Source organism: Euleptes europaea, chromosome 4 (genome assembly GCF_029931775.1).
Source record: "Euleptes europaea isolate rEulEur1 chromosome 4, rEulEur1.hap1, whole genome shotgun sequence".
In the NCBI taxonomy this organism is placed as follows: Eukaryota; Metazoa; Chordata; class Lepidosauria; order Squamata; family Sphaerodactylidae; genus Euleptes; species Euleptes europaea.
In genome coordinates, this window is record NC_079315.1 from 83090986 (window position 1) to 83111235 (window position 20250).

Here is a 20250-nt window from a genome sequence, read left to right on the forward strand (position 1 = left end):
TTTATATAGTGTGCAACAGTTTAGAACTAACCTTTGGTGTATGGCATTTTTGTGGAGCAATATTAGACACATATTGTCATGTTTTATGAGCTTTCTTTTACAACTATGGTTTTTTACAATGTGATTAATTGTGGGGTTACAACATGGGAAAGACTGCTTCATGGACTTCATTAAAAACCATTCTTTATTATTGTTCATGCTGTAGATAGGCACATATACAATACTCTTTGTAGAACAAACTTTGAAATATGACGGAATGAAAGATCTGTCTTTCTCTTAGCATGTTTTATCTCTGGTTGTTATTTTTTTTAAACGAGTATAAGATTAAGTGTTAGATTTCAGCTGTTTCTTATATATATCAAATAGCACTTTAATAATGGTCTAGCCTATTTGCATAATAAGAAACATTATCACCTCTTCTGTTTCTCTTCAAAAGTGAATTAGGTTGATTACTTAGCTTGCACAGGTATAGAAAGGTTCATTAACTCCGTGATTTAGGCAATTTTTCATATTTTCCAAGGAAGTATTACTGAATAGAAAAATTTGCATCTCGGGAAATATGGAAACGTGCACATAAGCTGTTTTAGTGATGTCTTGAAAAGTTTTGTTTGACACTATGTACTCTGAATATAAGCTTCTATATTCCATTGAAATTAACTTCCAATAACTGTTTTTAGGATGGAGCGTCACAGTTATGAAAAAATTCAGTTTAAGTGAAATTATTGCCTAAACCCTTATTGACATTATTCTTAATATAGTTGTTCCTTTAGCTGTTCAGCGCACTAAATTGCACTTAAGACCAATTGGTATAATATCAGGAGTATCATAGTTCTATTAAGCTGACTGCTTTTTCTCAATAACTCCTAACTATTCATTGCTTTTGTGTTCTTAGCAGGAACGGATGCAGGGGCCTGTGAATTGAATCGTGTAAGTGCTGAAGAAGGAGTCTTGGTTTGAGGAAACAGGAAAGAGGAAGGAAAGAGAAGAAAATATATAAGTGTAGGAACGAAAGAGAGAAGAAAAACGGGGACTATGGGGAGAAAAAAGATTCAGATCACGAGGATTATGGATGAACGTAACAGGCAGGTAAGTTACAGAATCATCCTCTTTGTATTTAAGAATGATATCATGGCATAAAACAGACCCAGACAATTGGGTTATCAATGAAGGCCAGAAGATGTCACATTTGCAGTATACCAACTTAGGGTGAACTTTTTGTTATTTGTTTTTTGTTTGTTTTTACGGGTCCTTTGAAGAATTTTATTTGTGAGTAGAATTGAATGATACAACAAAGGTAGAAAAAATACAGGACTCTTCCGCTTCCCAACCAGCTCACCCCCCCCCCCCGTGTGTACGACACCATACTCAACTATGTTTCATATTGTAATACAATGAATCAAGAACTACAAAATTAGAACTTAAAAATCATTGCATATGTGGTCAAAAAGATAATTAGAGTCCCTACATTTTCTAACAGAAAGCCAACATAGTGTGAACTGTTGTTCTTAAGGAGCTTAAAGATATCTAGCTTGCATGTTTCACAACAGTTTGTTACTATATGTTTTATCATTCAAATAACACAAGATCCTAATGCTAATAGATGTGCATCTATGTATGTACATTGTGTGCATGCATGCTTACTATTGGTGTAGCCTGAATGCAGTGTTTTTGAAAGATGGAGACAAATTCTAAATTTGATCACTGCATGGTATTGTCATCTGTAGAGGTTACAATGAATTGGATAAAATTCACTCTTGGACTTTTTTTGTTTTTTTTTAGGGTAAGTTCCTTGTATAAGTTGTGAATAACTATATCGGTCTATATGTCAAATACATGGATGTAGACTGAGATCATTGCCAGTTGGAATCTATAACTGCTGATGTTTATGTGTTGTGGACCTAATCAAACAAATAACCTTAGCACTGGCTATGTTCTTGGTATCCAAATCTATCACAAACTAGAATTTTTCATAATAACATATTCAGTTAGGATGCCAGATAATCTTTAAAACTAATAATAAATCTGACCCCTATACTGTAACCATAAGCGGAAATCAGTTGTTCAGGACCTTAAGGTTAAGGCTTCAGTTATCGGTCTCTTAAATTAAAATTGACTACATCATAAATCAGAAATATTGTATGCAAATATAAATGTGGGCAAAAGTACACAGACAAACAGTAGAAATAATTGCCTATTAAAGTAGTGGCTTCTCTGTGTGCTATAATTTATTTTTCTTATATTGACACACTACCTAGCAATATGATAGATCATCATGATAAATGATTGCACATTTCTCTCATTTTCATGGACATAGCAGAACTAATGCTTTGTCTGGAAGATTTAAAGGCCTTGATCCAGAGTGAGTTGCATGGAACAAGGTGTCACTTATGACTTGCAGCTGGTGGGCAATAACCACCTGCATTATTCACACATAGCATATGGAGATACACATTCATAGCAAGACTGCTGGGAAGATATAGCCCCATCTGCTCTGTACATTGCTAGTGTTGATTCCATGCACACTAGGCTCTATATGTACAGTTTTAAACCCAGCATTGGGAAATATACTGGAAACTACCTGTGCAGTCCACAGTTGCAGACATGTACTTGGGGGAAGGATCCTTGCATGTATCACCCTGTTGCAAGCTTTACATCGTGAAAGACAATTGTGTTGGCCTGTTTTCCAGATCAGGAGTGTACCACTTATAGAATAATCCAACGTAGAAATAGTTTAACATGTTAACTTCCAAGTGAGTCTTGTTTGAAATTTGAAAATACTATAGTATAATCGTAACTTTGATGTTCATGGTAAAAAAAATGATGTTTTGAATCAAGCAAACCATGGTTATATTTCTGATAAATGCATTCTGAACTTCTCTTATGCATTTCTTGTTGCTCTGGACCAAATTCTGTCAGTATCAAATTATATTATTTGTTTTATTTGTTTATAGCTTGGAATTTAAATTAAATAGTTAGCTTTTATAATTACGCATTTGTTTATTGATAGTTTTTGCCATTAATAAACTACCAAGACAGAGAGAATGAATACTAGGTAACTTTTTGATTTCAAAATGAGGAAAGTAATTCTGAAAGATTGTGTCTGATTTGTGATTTCCACTACTGGGTATTATCCACTCTGAACCAGAATATGAAATCCCATGAACACGATCCAGTCAAAGTTAATAATGTTTCATTCCCATTGATTTCAGTTGGAAAGCATTCTCCTTGAAATCAGTGGGAAACATCTGGCTGGATAATGTCTTATATTAATATGGCCCTTTTTTCCCTGTTTTTTTTAACCTTCTACTTTTTTGGTGTCATGCTCCTTATTGAAAATACTGCTCCTTTCTTATTCTTCATTGATTCTGCTGGAATCTCTACATTGTGTCTCTACAGCCTGATTCAAAATTGAGTTAGTGGATGAATTTCTTGTGAATAAATGAGCTTTTAAAGGAGGTTAGATCTGCACAGTATTTTCATATCAATTAAAATTTATTTTACAAACATGACATTTGCACAACCTGATGCTGCTTCTGGCAACTTGTTTGTCATATGTTAAATTGTGCAGCATTTTTTACTCATGGGACAGTACTGTTTATTTTATACACAACTATGTAAGAATAACCAACTCTAGATAAATCATAGATATATAGAAACATGTATAGTTCTGTCAGTTTAGACATTTATAATTTTAGGACCTGCTCTATAGACATATTGGACTGTATTAATAATTAAAACTTTTGAGATACACACCTGTGCAGAATCTCATGCTTCAGACGCACAATGAAAGATTTCACTTTATATACAGATCAAGAAAGCTGGACAAAAATTAGACTTTGTGAAGAAACAGGAATACAGTGCTACAAAAATCCTTGTTTATTAATGAAAATATTGATATATGTGTCTTTTTGACCCTTCATCAACGAGATATGCAACAACAGGAAAAAAGCATACTATAAGAATCAAAGCAATCAAACTATTTCTTTTAATTCAAATGATGCAAATCCATTTTCAGTGCCACGTTCTGTTCAGTTTTGAACAAGCTCAAAAACTCACAGGAACAAGGGACAGAGTTAAGCACTGTTGAGTGTTGTTCATTGCAGTGCAGTGCTTATACATCACTTAACTTTCCCCATCAGATGGGACTTAAGCAGTTCACTTTGTGTTGTGTCCATCCTGGGCATTAAATGTACCCCAGCGATCTGACTACAGTAATTTCTGTAGACCAACTTTGGAATTATTTCCAAGCCTTTAAACGGACATTGTTCTTGCCTCACAAGCTAGTCCTAGAGCTTGCAAAATAATAACAATATCCTATTACAAAGGAGATGGCAACTGTTCCTTTCATAATCATTCTGTTTAAACAAGAAATGCTAATATCTCACTACTCATCAGCTGGTTTAAAAATCACAAAATTAAAACATGATGATTTTCCTATCTTTGAGAATTCAGGGACATACTGCTGCCATATTTACAGAAAGCCATACACTTTAATGTATGAACATTAACTAGTGTTTTTAAATAGAAATTGAGATTCTCACAAGACTTTAAAACTACCCTAAAATCATGCTGTCTTGAAACTCTGGAAAAAAAATGGTAGTGTTAAAAATATATCTTATGCAGTTTTAGTAGTTCTTCAGAAGTAGATTTGAAATTATGCCAGTAATGACGACAACTGCATAGGCCCTGGCTTTTGAACAAATGTGTGGCTCGAGGTAGCACAAATTTGCTATAGTTGTAGTGCATTTGTAGTGCGTTGAACGCTGGAACAATGAATCTTAGATAAATTAAGAGGGGAACATGAGGTTCTCAACAGTGTGTTATCCTATGTGGTGTTTGTAAAAATCACCATTCCTTGATCTAGGCCAGAATTTTTACTGTCCATACGTATTCCACTCCAGAATTTACAGTGGATTGGAAAGACACAAAGAAAGTTCTAGAAACAAATTAAATTAGTTGTTGCTGTAACTCTGCTAGAAAAGAAACGCTTTATTAATTTTCCATTAATTTAGGAGCTGGGGAACACATGCCTTAAGCAGGTCTCCACCTTGAACATAAGGTTGCCAACCTGGAGACCTCCCAGAATCACAACTGATCCAGAGTACAGAGATCAGTTCCCCTGGAGAAAATGGCACTTTTAAAAGGTGGATTCTATTGGCTGAGGTCTCTTCCTTCCCCAAACCCTGCCCTTCCCAGGCTCTATCCCAAATCTCCAGAAATTTCCCAACCCAGAGTTGGCAACCCTGCTTGAGCAGATCTCTAAAGAGCTGGCTAAAATAAAATAAATTTTTTTAAAAAAAATAAAAATAAATTTATTTTAAAAATAAAATTTAGGGGAGAGTCAGCAGGCTGAACAACGTTTGTGTTCTCCAGCTGGCCCATGAAATTATCCTTCCTGGTCAACCCTTAGGGGTGCCCCTGTCCTTACATTCCTGCTCTGTTGGCAAATGTGGGGTTGAATGCTATTTAGTTCTGCCTTGATTTCCGTGGAGGGAAATAAATATTTTGTATTATACATAGCATGAAATAAGTAGTGATTGCCCCCCTTGTCCCATCACCTTGATGCCTACCGCCTCCTCTTACTTTTTCATCCTCATATCCATCTGTCCTTGCTTTCTACCTTTTCTATCATATCCTTTTGTTAGCTGCCCCCGGCTTTCCTTACTGCAGTGTCTGCAAGACAGCAGTATTTTCCCTTTCCCTGCTCCCACTTCTCCTCCCCGACGCACACCCCATTGCTCCAGTTGCTAGACTCCCCCCCCATGCCTTCTACCTGTTGCTTCCTTCCTTCAGCTGAGCCCTGTTTTTAATTTTTGCACTCCTGTTTTTCTCTTTGCCCTATACCCAGCCCACCTAGTCACTTGGCTCTTCCCCACAACCTGCCCAAATCCTAATTTTGCCCTTCTACCCCTCACACATCCAGTCATTGTTTTCTCCCTCTGGTCAATTACCAAAGTTCCTTTTCTTTCACGTTTTCTCATACAGGCATACCTCGTTTTACAGCACTTCTCAGATATTGCATTTTTGAGCAAATCTATCAGTGGCATTTTTCCAACAGCATGTGCTCACTTGGTATCTCTGTGTCACATTTTGGTAATTCTCACAATATTGCCAACTTTTTTTATTATTACAGTAAACTGTTTTTTTCAGACATAATGCTATTTCACACGTAATAGACTGCAGTATAGTGTGAACGTAACTTTTCTATGCACCAGGAAACCCCAAAAATTGTGTGACTCGCTTTACTGCTGTGGTCTGGAACCCAACCTTCAATATCTCCAAATTATGCTTGTACTTGTTTTTTCGCCATCACTTTTTATTTTTTATTTGTTTTGGTGAGCGTTATCTTCCAGTATTTTAGAAAAATTCCCTCAGGTTTGTAGAAACAATACTATAGCCCTGAATGGGTTTTTTGTTGGGCACCCATTGCTATTGTGTGTGTGTGTGTTGTATGGTGAACAAAAACTAGGTACAAATAACTGTCCTCCTATTGGGCAAATGATTCTCCCCTACAAAAGCCCTCCATCCCTAGCAGTTTTTAATTTCTTTGCAGACCAGATCCTGAAACAAGAAGTAGGCTGGTTGGGGAGCACAGTGGGATGAGATTTCTAATCAAGAATGAGCAGGCATGGTGGGGGGCTTAGCACACCTGTTACCTGCCAACCCTCCCTAGAAGGGCACTTTAGCTGGCATTCTTTTTATCCCAGCAAATGGAAAGGTGGGACCACTCATTTGCTAAGATGGTGACTACAGCTTCTCTAATATTCTAGGCAGAAATAACAAGTTAGACCCAGAACCAAAGACCTGCAATGTACCTGGATTCCCAAATCTATGTCTGTATCTTTATGATATGACTGAATAATATCAGGGATCCATATTAAGGATACAACATTATTCAGTTGACAGGGTACTTCCAATTGATTATGCAGCAGATTTTTTAAAAATCCATTGGTTTAAATTCAAGAATTTACAAAATCTGTGAATAGCAGCTGCTATTTTACAGGGAGGATATCCCCTTTTCTCACACACAGGAAAGAATTCCTCTTCTAGGATAGGACTGAAGATGAAATCATTTCAAAACAAGGGTATTGAGCTTTTCTTCTCAGAGCTATTTTTATTGTATATGCAAATGCAGTATACAATATTGTGTGCAAAAGTGTTTGAATGTGTTTGATCAATGAATTAATCAAAAGTAATGTAGTTAGGGCAGAGTTACACCTGCCCATGTTGACTGAAGGATGGCACTGTTAATCTACTGTTGTTTTTTCAATAGACTGTCAGTTTTCATGCATCTCCAGTGATATATACCATCACCTGCCATCCTGTTTTATAAACAGGACAAATAGTCTGTTTAAGGTAACTGCTGGACACAAATGATTTATAAATAAATAAATAAATAAAATTACACAGTAATAATAATGACACAGAGAAACCTGTGGGTGAATAATTCAATTCTTGGCCTCAAGATCTTTACATTCAAGCAGAGTTGTTTAAGGGTTAACTAGAAAGTGCTGAACTGGAGTTCACTGGCACACTTGATTCAGTTTCTTCTAGCATGAGCTGTGGAAATAGATCATTTTAGTCACTATAAACAGAAAATACCTCACATGCAGTAGCACGCACATTGAGATCAAGGCTGTGTGTGCCTGGAACTACCTCTATGGGCTTACTGACCTCTTGTGACTGAATGTCATTTATTTTAGTTGATTGATCCATATATAAATACTCGGATTTCAGTACATATTCATTCACTTTTGATCCCACCTTACAAATCCACTTCTTCTGCCTTACATATATTTTGAGTGATACTATTGTCCTTACTATTCTTTCATAAGTCTCTTGTCCTTTCCTCTAGTAGAAAAGAGCAAGAGTCCATGAGCACCTTAAGGACTAACAAAAATATTTTCTGGCAGGGTATGAGCTTTCGTGAGCCACAGCTCACTTCTTCAGAAAGCTCATACCCTGCCAGAAAATATTTTTGTTAGTCTTTAAGGTGCTACTGGACTCTTGCTCTTTTCTACTACTGCAAGCAGACTAACACGGCTACCCACTGTGAATTGTCCTTTCCTCTGAAAACATATATTTTCCCCTTAGTACTTTTAAGATACCACCAGACTCCTTGTTGTTAATTTAACAAAATATTTCTTTAAATCACTATTCTTTCCTTCACTTTTCCCTTTTAGTAGTTGATTTGTTTTTATTGCAGTTTTGAGAATTTTGATAAACGTAGCAATGCAAATGACTCAATAATATTTAGTTGTGCAGTTGATACTATGGATCAGTAGTACGATCTAAACATTGATTTCTATAAGTCTACTGACTTTATTTGAATAGTACTATTATGTGTTAATAGTCTTTTTTTCATAATTCCTCTGATTGGAATTTTAAACATAACTCCTAGTTTGTCCTCAAAGCAGGGTTCGAGTAATTCTTCTTCCTTTCTGAACAAACCTACTTGGCTTCAATTAAATTTACAGATAATTGTGCTTAGATAGAAGAGAGATTCTTACATTTTATTGTCAATAATCACAGTGTAGATGTCTCTGCATCACCTCAAAGTCTCCTTCCATATGCCCTTCTCTGGCTTGAAAAACCATTTGAATGGAGGTGTTAACTTAATTGTGAATAGTAGGGTTCACACAGGTTAGGGTCAGAAATGTTAATTCTACTAAACATTTTGGAGCACACTTTGGAATGAACCAATGCTAAGTAATTATTTGGATTACACGGCTTTTACGTTTTCAATGTGAAGAATAATAAAATAAGAAACAGGCACACGAGACCAAATACATGCAAAAGAAACAATCATTTCTGTCTTCTAAGGATTAGTTTGGAAGGTCCTTAGGGAATATGAGCTGGAGGTGGGAAGCAAAACTAAAGTCATTGTGTAGAGGAAGAAGTTGCATTCTTCCTGTTTTGACAGGAAATGGAGACAAATGTGCTTCCTGACCATTTGCTCGGTAGGGAATGAAATATTCTCTGACCTTTACCTCATGAACATTTTAGCTTTGTTTAAATAGTAAACATGTTTTCACCCCAAACATTTATTTGTATTTGTCAAAATGTCCCACACAAAGCATGACTAATCTGTCACCCTTATGGCTTTATCACTGTGTATCACACAAAGTAATTTGCAGTATGTGTTAACATGAGGCAGGATGCATTTTGTTGTAAGAAAGGTGTTTTCCTTGGAACATAAATGTTGTAGAGTTCTGTGAGATATAATTTAAGTCACGTTTTTCCTTAAATATAGCACAGGACTTAAATTTATATTCGGCCCATTATTTGTCTTGATTATGTGACTATTCATGCATATAAAATTATACCAGTTACCAGCATATGTTATGTTACAAGTCTCAGTGCAAAGATGTAAAGTGAAATGATACGGCAAAACCAGCCCCTCAGTACTCCCACCATGCAGTGCGGTCCCATAAAATGCAGTTGCTATTCTGTTTCAAGCTCAGCTACCAGTAAATATGCAGAGATAAAACTCTTTTAGAATATGTGAGATCCTAAATGCTGCTGAAGCTTGTAATTTGTGATTTTTCAGAACGCCTATGGATTAACATGTCTTTCAGTTATCCCTCCTCCTGTTACTCTAGAAGGCAAGTGTCATGGCAAAAATAAGCAATCCTGTATTTGAAAATTTAGGACATGAATTTTTTAGGGGGAAAGGGTAGTTTGAACAGCTTCGTTGATTTTCTGCTCCATTATTAGTTTGTTTGCTACTGTTCTAACAAAAAGAGTATATTAGAGAAGAATGAAGGATTGTTTTTTTTTTTTTTAAGCTGTACTTTATCCTGTCCAATCCACCACACAGTTAAATTGGCATGTTCAGTTTTAAGCCCATTCAGGTCCATTGAGGTCAGTGATACTAAATCAGTGTAAATCTTAATATTTCAATTTAACTGACTTGTCAGTTGGCTGGGAGGGGGGATATATTTACCGCCACCACCACTTTACAGCTTCTTACAGCTCTGTGTTAGCCAGTTGTGGATCAGCATGCTTGTGTCAAGGACAATGGTTCTTTTTGCAGACTATCTCAGCGCTGTCTTGTCCCCATGAGTTATGCTGAAGGATTACAAGAACATGGCAGCAGGCTGATGAAGTGTCCCTGACTGCTCTTTTTAAAGGTCTTTTCATGTAATGGGGCTGCCTGGTCATTACACAAAGGAGGATTTGTTTAGGGAGAATCCTTTGGCAATGCTGCAGATGACCACTGCTGCTGAATGTATTGGTAAAGTTGGATCCAAGGGAGTCTTTGTTAAAAGACATGTGAACTGAATAAAAAAGAAAAGAAGAAGCATCTGTAGACACCAAACTTGTTAGATTACAACAAGATTTATAGCTAATGGTGCTCAATTTGTGTGCTTTCTAACAAAGACACAACCAAAAAAATAAACACCCAGTGCTGTATCAAGACTATGTAGGAAAACGACTGCACATAGGCTCACAACAAATAAATAAACTACAATTTTTAAAGTTTCAATTCTTATTCTTATCACTATGATTATTTACAATATTTACATCAACATTCAACAATACACTCACAGGTGTTTCAAAGTTATTCAAATTCATTAACGTAGAATGAAGCGAAAAGGGACCGAAGCACTTGCAGTGCAACGGTGAAGAATGATAGAGCTGTGGCAGGGCGCAGATACTATCAAGTAAGTCACAGTGTGATCCTAAGAAAGCATCCAGAACTCACAGCAAAAATGCCCGGCTAGCTTAAGTCGTCTTCACCCCTCAAGGCGGGAGACCGGGAGACTCCGGCACAATGAAGGAAAGTAGATGGAAGTAAATGGGAATGCTTTTCCCAGAATAAGTTCCCGCGTTTTCTGTATTAAGCTTCGTCAGCCAATATCTCAGCAAGTACACATTTTCATTATCCAACCCATTGGTTCTCTAACAGGATTCACAAAGAATTCTCCCTTTTCACTTCGTTCTATGTTAATGAATTTGAATAACTTTGAAACCCCTGTGAGTGTATTGTTGCATGTTGATGTAAATATTGTAAATAATCATAGTGATGAGAATAGAAACTTTAAAAATTGTAGTTTATTTATTTGTTGTGAGCCTATGTGCTGCCGTTTTTCTAACAAAGACAGGCAGAAATAGAATGATCTAAATTTTAAAAAAAATTTAAAAAGCATTTCTTGTTTGGAAAAATCAGAAATGTATTAGAGGGGAAATTGGAAGAAGTCATTGCCTCTGCTCTGGCACAAGCTCTTCCATAGTCAGAGCAAGTCTTGCATAGGTTGGATGGAGGGAGAATTTCTTGCTTCAGCCACCTGAACTGCATCCTAGCCTATTCTTAGGAGTCTTCTGATTCTTGGTAATGAGGGGTAGGAAGAGATCTGTTCCTTGAACTTCTTCCATTGCTAGTCTGTAAGATCCAACATGAATCAAGCAATTTTACAAACAATATTGTTAAACCTGCCCTTCAGGACTTTTAAGTCTTTTGCAACCTTTACAAAGTCATCATCATCATGAAGAAACTTTATTTAAATATATAAAGGCAAATGTCTTTCTTACATAATTATATAAATGCTGTGGTATAATGGTTCCTGGAATGAAAGATGATACCATCTTACCAAGAGGAATAAATGAGAGTTTTTGGATGGTGAGAGAGTGAAAAGGTCACATGGGCTCTGTTTTTTCCCCCCACACCCTTGGTGGACACAAACATCGTTATTATGAAGTGGTCCAAATTATTCTGTTAGTGTATTAAATTTTTCAGAAAGAGACAAGAATAGTTCAAAGAGAGGAGGGAGGAAGAAAACAACAACACTCTGTACCTTCGCTATCACCACAAGAATGGATGGCGCTGCTGGTAAATCTGTGGTTTTTACCTTTCACCAGTAATTTTTGCTCCTACGCTGAGCCATTTACAGATAGGAGTGGCAAAGTATTTCAGTTATAATTTTAGATAAACATAAACAATGGCCAAGTGATGTTCCTTTTTTGCAACCACAAATTGTTGGATTGGCTTCTGGGGAGAAGAAGTCAATTTTACCTTGTTCTAGTACAAAGTTCCATTATATGTGAGAAGAACTTCCTACAGAATGGGTAAATTTCATTTGCAACAAGTCAAAATGCTACTGGGTCATTGTTTCCCTTCTCTATACAAATAGGATCACCTTATAGTTAGCATACACATTTCTTTATATTTCACGGTCTAATCCTGTTCACATTAATCAATATTGCAAACCTCTTCCCCTGCTGCTATATTTGCTTTGAGTACGGACTCATTCACATCACTACATAAGCCTATACTGGATGTGCTAGAGATCACCATTGCTGTCTCAGGATGAGCTCGTTGAGAGAAAGCAGGCCATCATGAGTTAAGCCAAACCTAGGTATCTTCAATGTTGAAGGTTTTTTGTCTGCCTTGGATTTCAAATGGGAGTTATTTTTTTATGGAGTTACCACATGACACTGTGCTGTAATTGTCCTGTTTTCAAGTTTCTTCATGATCAATGGGCTGCCAAACCTGTGTTACTCCAGTATGTTTTGAAGGACATAGCCCAAGCATGTTAGCATACCGTCTGGAAGAAATGGTGAGGATTTTCCTCCCTACAAAGGTCTTGTTCACACCAGTACCATTTTCCTGCTGTCAGCTCTTTATGGATGCAGTTTTCCAACATTTTTTTCCTTTCACAGCACTAGAGGGCTTTTCTTTGGGGGGGGGGGAAGCAGTTGCTATAGAACTGTAATGATCTAGGTTGTGGCATCACAACTAAAAGTTTCCTAACCTGTGTACTCGCCATAGGTACAAAGGGCCATCTGAATGACCTCTTTGTTCAGGATCTCATACAGTGTTTTTTACAGTCTTGTGAAAGTATTAAAAATTCAATAAGCTCCACTTCAGTAAGTATCCACTCATTCCTAGAATTTGTTTTTGTTTGTGTTTACTTCTGCTTGAAGTTGGGTCAAGACAAACAAAATTATTATCTTTATTTTTTTAATGTGCAATTATGTCTTGTATTTCTTTCTTCTGTAATTTATGGAGCAAACCTATTCTATTGAATCCTCCCTCTAGCAAAATCTTCGTGAGAGAGGGAGGGAGAACACTTTTTTTTTTGTTGGGCTTCTGTTTTCAATCCAGCGTTTTATGGGTCTTAGAGGCTGGGTAACTCAGGGAAAGATCTACCCTTGCAAACAGTTCATAGGATTCAGCTATCATTTTCTCTCTTTCTGTGGAAGTGACAGAGGCACTTATTATAAATGAACAAATGGGGACCAGCAAGGACTTGTGTGTGGGGGGGTCTAATTCCCCCTCGCCCACTACTTCCTCTTTCCCTTTCCTGAAAGCCTCATAACTTGTCCTTGTTTTTTTTTGTTTTTTTGCTTCCTTCTCTCTTTCCTACTCTTCCTTCCTGCTAGGCCAGGCCAAGTTGTGTGGGTAGTGATTATCCATTAAGTCTGTCCTCACTGATTGCTGTTCCGTCGGGGTCCATGACAGTGGAGGGGAGCAGGACCTTTTGCAGGGCTGTTTAATCTCCAAGTCCATTCTTGCTTCCCTCCCATGGCTTTGGTTTACAGAAACCAACACTTGGAACGCTTGGCAATATTGTTGCAGTTGCATAGCAACTAGCAGTAGCCACTGAGAATTCCATGAGCATGCTTTTCTTAAAGCTACAGGCACTGTTTCTGTTTTTTTTTGGGGGGGGTAATCCCCTTTATTTGTTGGTTTATAATTTTCTGTAGCCCTGGGACTTCCTTCAGGTTTCTCAAATCTGTCCCTTGCTCCATAACCTCTATGGCACAGTTCAGAAACAGAGAATTTGATAGCCTATCTCTATTGTTTATGCATCTTCAGGGACTACTTTTATGCTCAGCAGAGCCCTGCCAGATAGGTTCATTTATGGTTCTATGATCCATCACAAAGGTCAAGCATGCCATTTAAATATTTTATCTAATACACTGAAATCTGCACTTTCCTGTTTGTATGTAGTCATGGACTTTCTAAATTCTGTGAATAAATCTTGCAGAAAATCCAGCAAAGTTTATAAAGTACAATGATGTTTTTATATGTACAAACTAGCCCAGCCAATTAAAACCTCTTTCTCAAGGAAAGAGTCACATAGTAATCAAGATGACTTGCATTGAGACAAAGAAATGACATGATTTAATAATTTATAAATAATAATAGACAAAATAACAAATAATGTATTTATTCTTTCCCACTCAGCATACTTTAGCCAAACTAGATATCATATCTGCCACTGTGATCAATTCTTACCAGTTAATTTTAATTAGCTGAGCAGCCAATATGGCAGGTTGAAGGCCAATTACACAGTACTAAAACTAAATATTATTTTTATTTATATTACTTGTGGTGCATTAAAACGTTTAACATACTTTTGTTTTAAAATGTTAATAATGCAAAAAGAAAATTCATTCTTAAATACCTTTCAAGCTGTTTTTAATAACTCATGAAGTTCTTGAACTCTCAACAGTTACTAAAAGAAAAGAATCATTTTATGTCAAGTGATTGTAATAATATGAGATATTAATGACTTATGATATTGTTTTAAATGCAAAAATATCTGAAGTTTTTAATCTGTAAATGAACGTAAAAGCATAGTGGAATTTTCCTTTCACATTAGAAACAGTGATGCTTAAAAACAGTTTTATCTCTTGGTGAACAATGGCAGCATCATTATATCATACATTTGGAGAGGATGCTAATGAATCAGATTCTGAGCAATTAAGATTACATTTTAAAGGGAAAAAATAATAAAACTAGTTATTCTGTCATTGTTTTTAATTTTCCATGAGATGAAAAGATATCATATGCAATAGACTGTTATAAGTCTTATGAAAATAAGTGTGTACTGGGTAGCACATTTATGTGGTCTCCCTAAATGTTCAGGAGCACCTAACTGTAAACACAAACAGCAGCCTTCGAGATATTTTTGTCCCAAAGTGTACTTTGATGGTGAGAAGCTGTAACATGCTAAATTCTGAGGTTTCTCTGCAACAGAAACCGTACTATATACAGACACTCCTCCGCCAGTACTGTGGTCTATGAGTCTGATTGAAAATAGCTTTAGATGCAGCACTGTATGTGGGGTTCGTGCATCCTACTCAATCCATGTCCTGGGCTGTTTAACATTTTCTTTAAAAAAAATTCCAGATGTACTCAGGCCACTTGAAAAATGTGTTGCCATTTCCTATAAAGCAGAGACAATCTTGAAAAGGCATGAAATAATCTGGTACAGGTTGAGTATCCCTTATCCGGACTGCTTGGTACCAGAAGTGGTCCGTATTTCAGATATTTCCATATTCAATGAGATATCTTGGGGATGGGACCAAAGTCTAAACACAAAATTCATTTATGTTTTATATATGCTTTATACACATAGCTTAAATGTAATTTTAAACAATATTTTTAAACATTGAACATTGTATATTGAACCATCAATGGTGCTGCTGCTGGTGTGTGAGTAATGCATACATGCTAGCTCAAAACATCCATTTTTTGGATCAGTCCAGATATTGAATGTCTGGATAAGGGATACTCACCCTGTAATTTCAAAATGGATCAATGGGTTGGATTTCTTCCCCCATGTGTATATATTCAATCATGTCAAATGGAAAAGGCTGAGTTTGGGTTTATTGGGGGGGTGTTTTGGTGAATGCATATTAACATAAATTAGTGAACCATTTGAGCCACACCTTTGTACTTATTATCAGGGTATAAAATAGTGGTTGCCCTGGCCTGGGTAGCCCAGTCTAGCCTGATCGTGTCAGATCTCATAAGCTAAGCAGGGTCGGCCCTGGTTAGTATTTGAATGGGAGACCTCCAAGGAATACCTAGGTCATGACATGGAGGCAGGCAATGGCAAACCACCTCTGAATGTCTCTTGCCTTGAAAACCCCACCAGGGATCACTATAAGTCAGCTTTACAGCAAAAAAAAGTAGTGGTAAAAAAGTGTGAGATTACTGCTGTCTCAGATTTTATGGATGGCATGAAGATACTTATCCACAATAAGAAATATGTGATTAGTGTTCGTTCAGAGTTGTAGCAAAGATATGGAAGATGCATTGGGTTTTCATTCCAGTGTAGCTCATAGGAATTTCCATTTCTCTTCCTCACTTAACTTTTCTGTAATACGGAGAAAGGAGCCTACAGGAGCCATTTCTGTCTGAGAGACTGTGCTTTGAGAAACTGCAATCCAGGAGGAAAGAATTGGTGCAGGGCCCCACCTTCCTGTTGGCAGCTCTGAGAAGGAAAGGACTTGAGAAGTGAGGTTGGGATAGAAACATAAAGATATCGGCTTCTTTAGGACCCCAACATTTTGAAAGGAACCAACTGTAATTAATTAAACCTTTATAGTTCCAGTTACTTCAGTATATAAGTATTTCCCCAGTTCATAAACTACTGAACTTGAACACTGTTGAATACATTAGTTTACAGCTATTGTATTTTATGATGCAATCCACAAATATTCTATGCTAAAATGTAGTATTTTTATCACTGGATGTAAATAGGCTTGAATTGAATCGAATTGAAGTGGGGAGGGGCTGTGGCTCAGTGGAAGAGCCTCTGCTTTGCATGCAGAGGTTCCCAGGTTCGATCCCCAGCATCTCCAGTTAAAAGGACCAGGTGGTAGATGATGTGAAAGACCTCTGCCTGAGATCCTGGACAGCCGCTGCCAGTCTGAGTAGACAGTACTGACTTTGATGGACCCAAGGGTCTGATTCAGTATAAGGCAGCTTCATGTGAATTTTGAAATTCTGGATAGCTGATAATGCTGCCCTGCATTTGGAAGATATAAACTGGCTTGAATAACATTTAAATGTTAAGACTGTCCTTGTGATGGGTTCTTTTGGTTAAAAGAATTGGTAATTGAAACAGAAAGTTTGATATAGCACCGTGTATGATCACTTGTTGTTCATCGTATAAAATAGATGTGCAGAACGGTGGCTTTTAGCCACTTGTTTTTATTTTTTTGAGGTGGACTAGTTGGCAGGATTAGACCGATTCAATGTCACGTTTTCCGTGGCATGACCAGCTGAGATTTCATGGTAGGCAGGGTTAGTTTAGCCTGCATTAGGCATATAAGAAGATAACGCTGTGGCTTTCTGATCCACATACAATGGCGCCTGGGAGTGATCCTTGTGCAGAGGTACTTTTACTTATAGTATGAAAGAACTGGTAGTAACTAGGGTCTAATGAAACAGGCTTGTATCATATACAGTGTTTTCAGGTTATAACACTCGGAGGTTTGATTTTGCTTTATGAAACTGGTGTTATTAACAAGCAAATATAACGGGGATAGCTAACTCGGTTTCGAAAAGTATCTCCTGTATAAAGCTTGTTTTCATCAAGATGACTTGCTTTTTACTGGAGTGGGAGGGGAGTAATTTTGAGTCAGGCAAAAAAAGAAATCTAATGATGACGTGCAGGTCTAATTCTTGTTTTAAAGCAAATGTTGTAAATGCTGAAGTTGTATATTAGACCTTCACATGTTTCGTGCACAAAGAACTGATGTTGTCATACTCCTTTCCAGAGCTCTGCTTCTTTGTATCCCCCCCCCCACAAATGAAGTGGTTAATTTACATCTGTATGTGACATTTTCCACTGCTGTGAGGCACATGTTTGTGGGGCCTTGGGTATCCATTCATCATGTAAAGTAAGAAATGGCTGCTGTATTTATTAAAATGACAGGAATTTAATCCCTTTTCTAGTATTTTTTCTAAACAGCTATTAAGAGGATCTTTTTGAAACTACAGAAAGCTGACATTTTATCAAGTTCATATGGTTTTACTGGTACATTGTCCTAACTAATAAGCAGATTTTCATTAGCTTAGTGTCAGAGAGAAAGAGGAGGAAAGAGCTAAAGGGCAAGGGTGGAAGAAAGATAAATATGAGCTTTATTCGGTTTTTATTTAATTTTGTATGTATCAACATGCAAGTGAAAATGTATGACTGGTTTGTGGGTGCTTATGTTAGCTTCTTCTTAATTAATATCCTGATAACTCTTGACAATGGGAAGTGAAATGAAATTAAAATGTTATTCTTCATATATTGGTCTATTTTGCATAGTTAAAATAGATTGTGGTATTAATGAAGAGGTCACTTTAGTGGCAAGGCAGTTCTGCCGGCATTCCAAAATGTTGTATGTGTAAGAGCTGCCCCCCCCCCCCCCACTGAAGGGGATGCATTAAACCAGAAAATATTGCCATGGCTGCAGCTGTGGTGGCAACTTGTAGTAGCAAAAAGAAAAAACATAGAGTGCTGAAAATATATGAAAGTGCTTAGTTGTGGCCAACAAGTCTCTCGAACTGCTTTATTTAGGGCAAATACTTTGGACTGGGACTGATAAATAAGACTGGAAATCCACAACCCGGGTTAATTAAAATGCTTCCTGCCTTTATCTCTTCTTTTGATTGTTCAAATGGAGTTGTACATATTTCTTTCCTTAGTTTCTTGGCCCTCAAAACAATATTTATGTTCTGAGCTGGAATGATGTTTAGGTTGGTTAGTTCACTCCCTCCTCCCCAACTTATTGAAGCCCACAGTTTATAGCAACTTTAGGGTAACATTTAGTGAAAACCAAAAGATCTATATAAAAAGGTACCTATATAATTTCTCTCTCCCTCCCCTTCTTTTTAGGTGACATTTACAAAGAGGAAATTTGGGTTAATGAAGAAGGCTTACGAGTTGAGTGTTCTGTGTGACTGTGAGATTGCTCTAATCATCTTCAATAGCACCAACAAACTATTTCAGTATGCCAGCACTGATATGGACAAGGTGTTGCTGAAGTATACAGAGTATAATGAGCCACATGAGAGCCGAACGAATTCAGATATTGTAGAGGTAAGCATGCTTCCCCTTGCCATTGTTTTTGTTTAACCTGTCTATATGCAGCGTTGAAATTAATTTTGTTCTCAACATGACAATGACTTGATAAAGATTGTGAGATTATTACACAGCATTCCACTAATCCCAAAGTATTGTCAGTAAATGAGAATAAACTAAGACTGACCCAAAGAAATGTTTTGACAATCACATGTGTAATGGATTTAGTATGGTTCTGATTTATAGAATCTTCTAGATAGTACTGCATACTCCCCACCACACACACACTAATAGAATTGTTTGCTATTATTTAGACAATTAGAAAAAAATGATGGCACGCTATTCTGCCATCTCCTAGTCCTTCCTCATCTATTCAGTATGCTCCTGTGTCTTATTGTACCCTAATACTGGCTCTTTCCTATATTTGCAGCAGCTCGCCACATCCCTTATCTGGGTCACCCCATATCGCTTTCATGACTTAGAAAAAAAAATAGTTTACTGAAGTGTAGAATTACTTTGTAAAACATTTTGTTGATTAACGATATCAAGTTAATCTCTCAGTGTAGCTAAATGAACTAAATCCAGCTGCCACTTATTTCAGTTTATTGCGGCTCCCAAAAGTAGAGTTGCTGACTCTGGCTTGGGAAATAACTGAAGATTTGGGGGCAGTGCCTGTGGAGGATGGAGTTTGGGGAAGGGAGGCAGCTGAGTGGAGATGTGATGCCACAGAGTCAGCCCTCCCAAACTGCCATTTTCTCCAAGGGAAATGATCTATTTTAATTCTGAGAGAACTCCAGGCCTCCTAATCCAAGAGACCAAGGATTGCCAGGTCTCAGCCAGCAACCCCCACAAGCAATCAGAGTGGGGACTGGTGAACCTGTATCACACTGACGCTCTAGAATTTTACACATTTTACAAAGTTTTTACAATAAGTAACATCCATGTACCACAATTTCTCCCCTGCCCCCCAGCACTTTAGGCACCAGCAGAGAAAAGAATAGGTTTTTAGAAGGTTTCCTGCTATAGTGGTAGACCTAGCAACCCTAAAAGACACTTTCTCCAATTGAAGAGGTTTTAACTCTCCTGCTGTATTTTGAGATTCTGCTGTGGTCGCCGTGTCATGCTCTGCCCTTCCTTGCCTCTCAGTAGTGCCAGACACCCTGCCATGTTATGATTCAGAAGCAAATATATGCGTGTGATTATACAGTTCGTCCTTCCAAATCATTCCAGCAACTTTACGCCCTCCGCCTAGGCCTAAAATTGTGTTGTGGTAAGGCTAGATCTGTTTTTCTGTTAGCTTTCTTGTTGTGTGAATGTCTTACGAATTACAATGAATAATTCTCTTTTATGATTCAGACTGAAGGATGGTGGGCTTTTGGTTTCTAAGAAAAAATATTACAAATGTGTGAAGGGATGGAATATTTGCAGATCAGTA

At 37.2% G+C, this 20250-nt stretch overlaps 1 protein-coding gene across 10 annotated transcripts in view; it reads left to right on the forward strand.

Moving 5' to 3' along the window:
• The window catches only part of MEF2C (myocyte enhancer factor 2C), a 199881-nt gene that overhangs the window by 92284 nt on the left and 87347 nt on the right, over positions 1-20250 (forward strand). For all 10 annotated transcript variants that reach the window (XM_056848789.1, XM_056848780.1, XM_056848788.1 and 7 more), the window contains 2 exons: positions 896-1086; positions 18630-18833. In XM_056848789.1, coding sequence (XP_056704767.1) covers positions 1033-1086; positions 18630-18833 — 258 coding nt within the window. In that variant the 5' untranslated portion in view covers positions 896-1032. The remainder of the gene's footprint in view (positions 1-895; positions 1087-18629; positions 18834-20250) is intronic.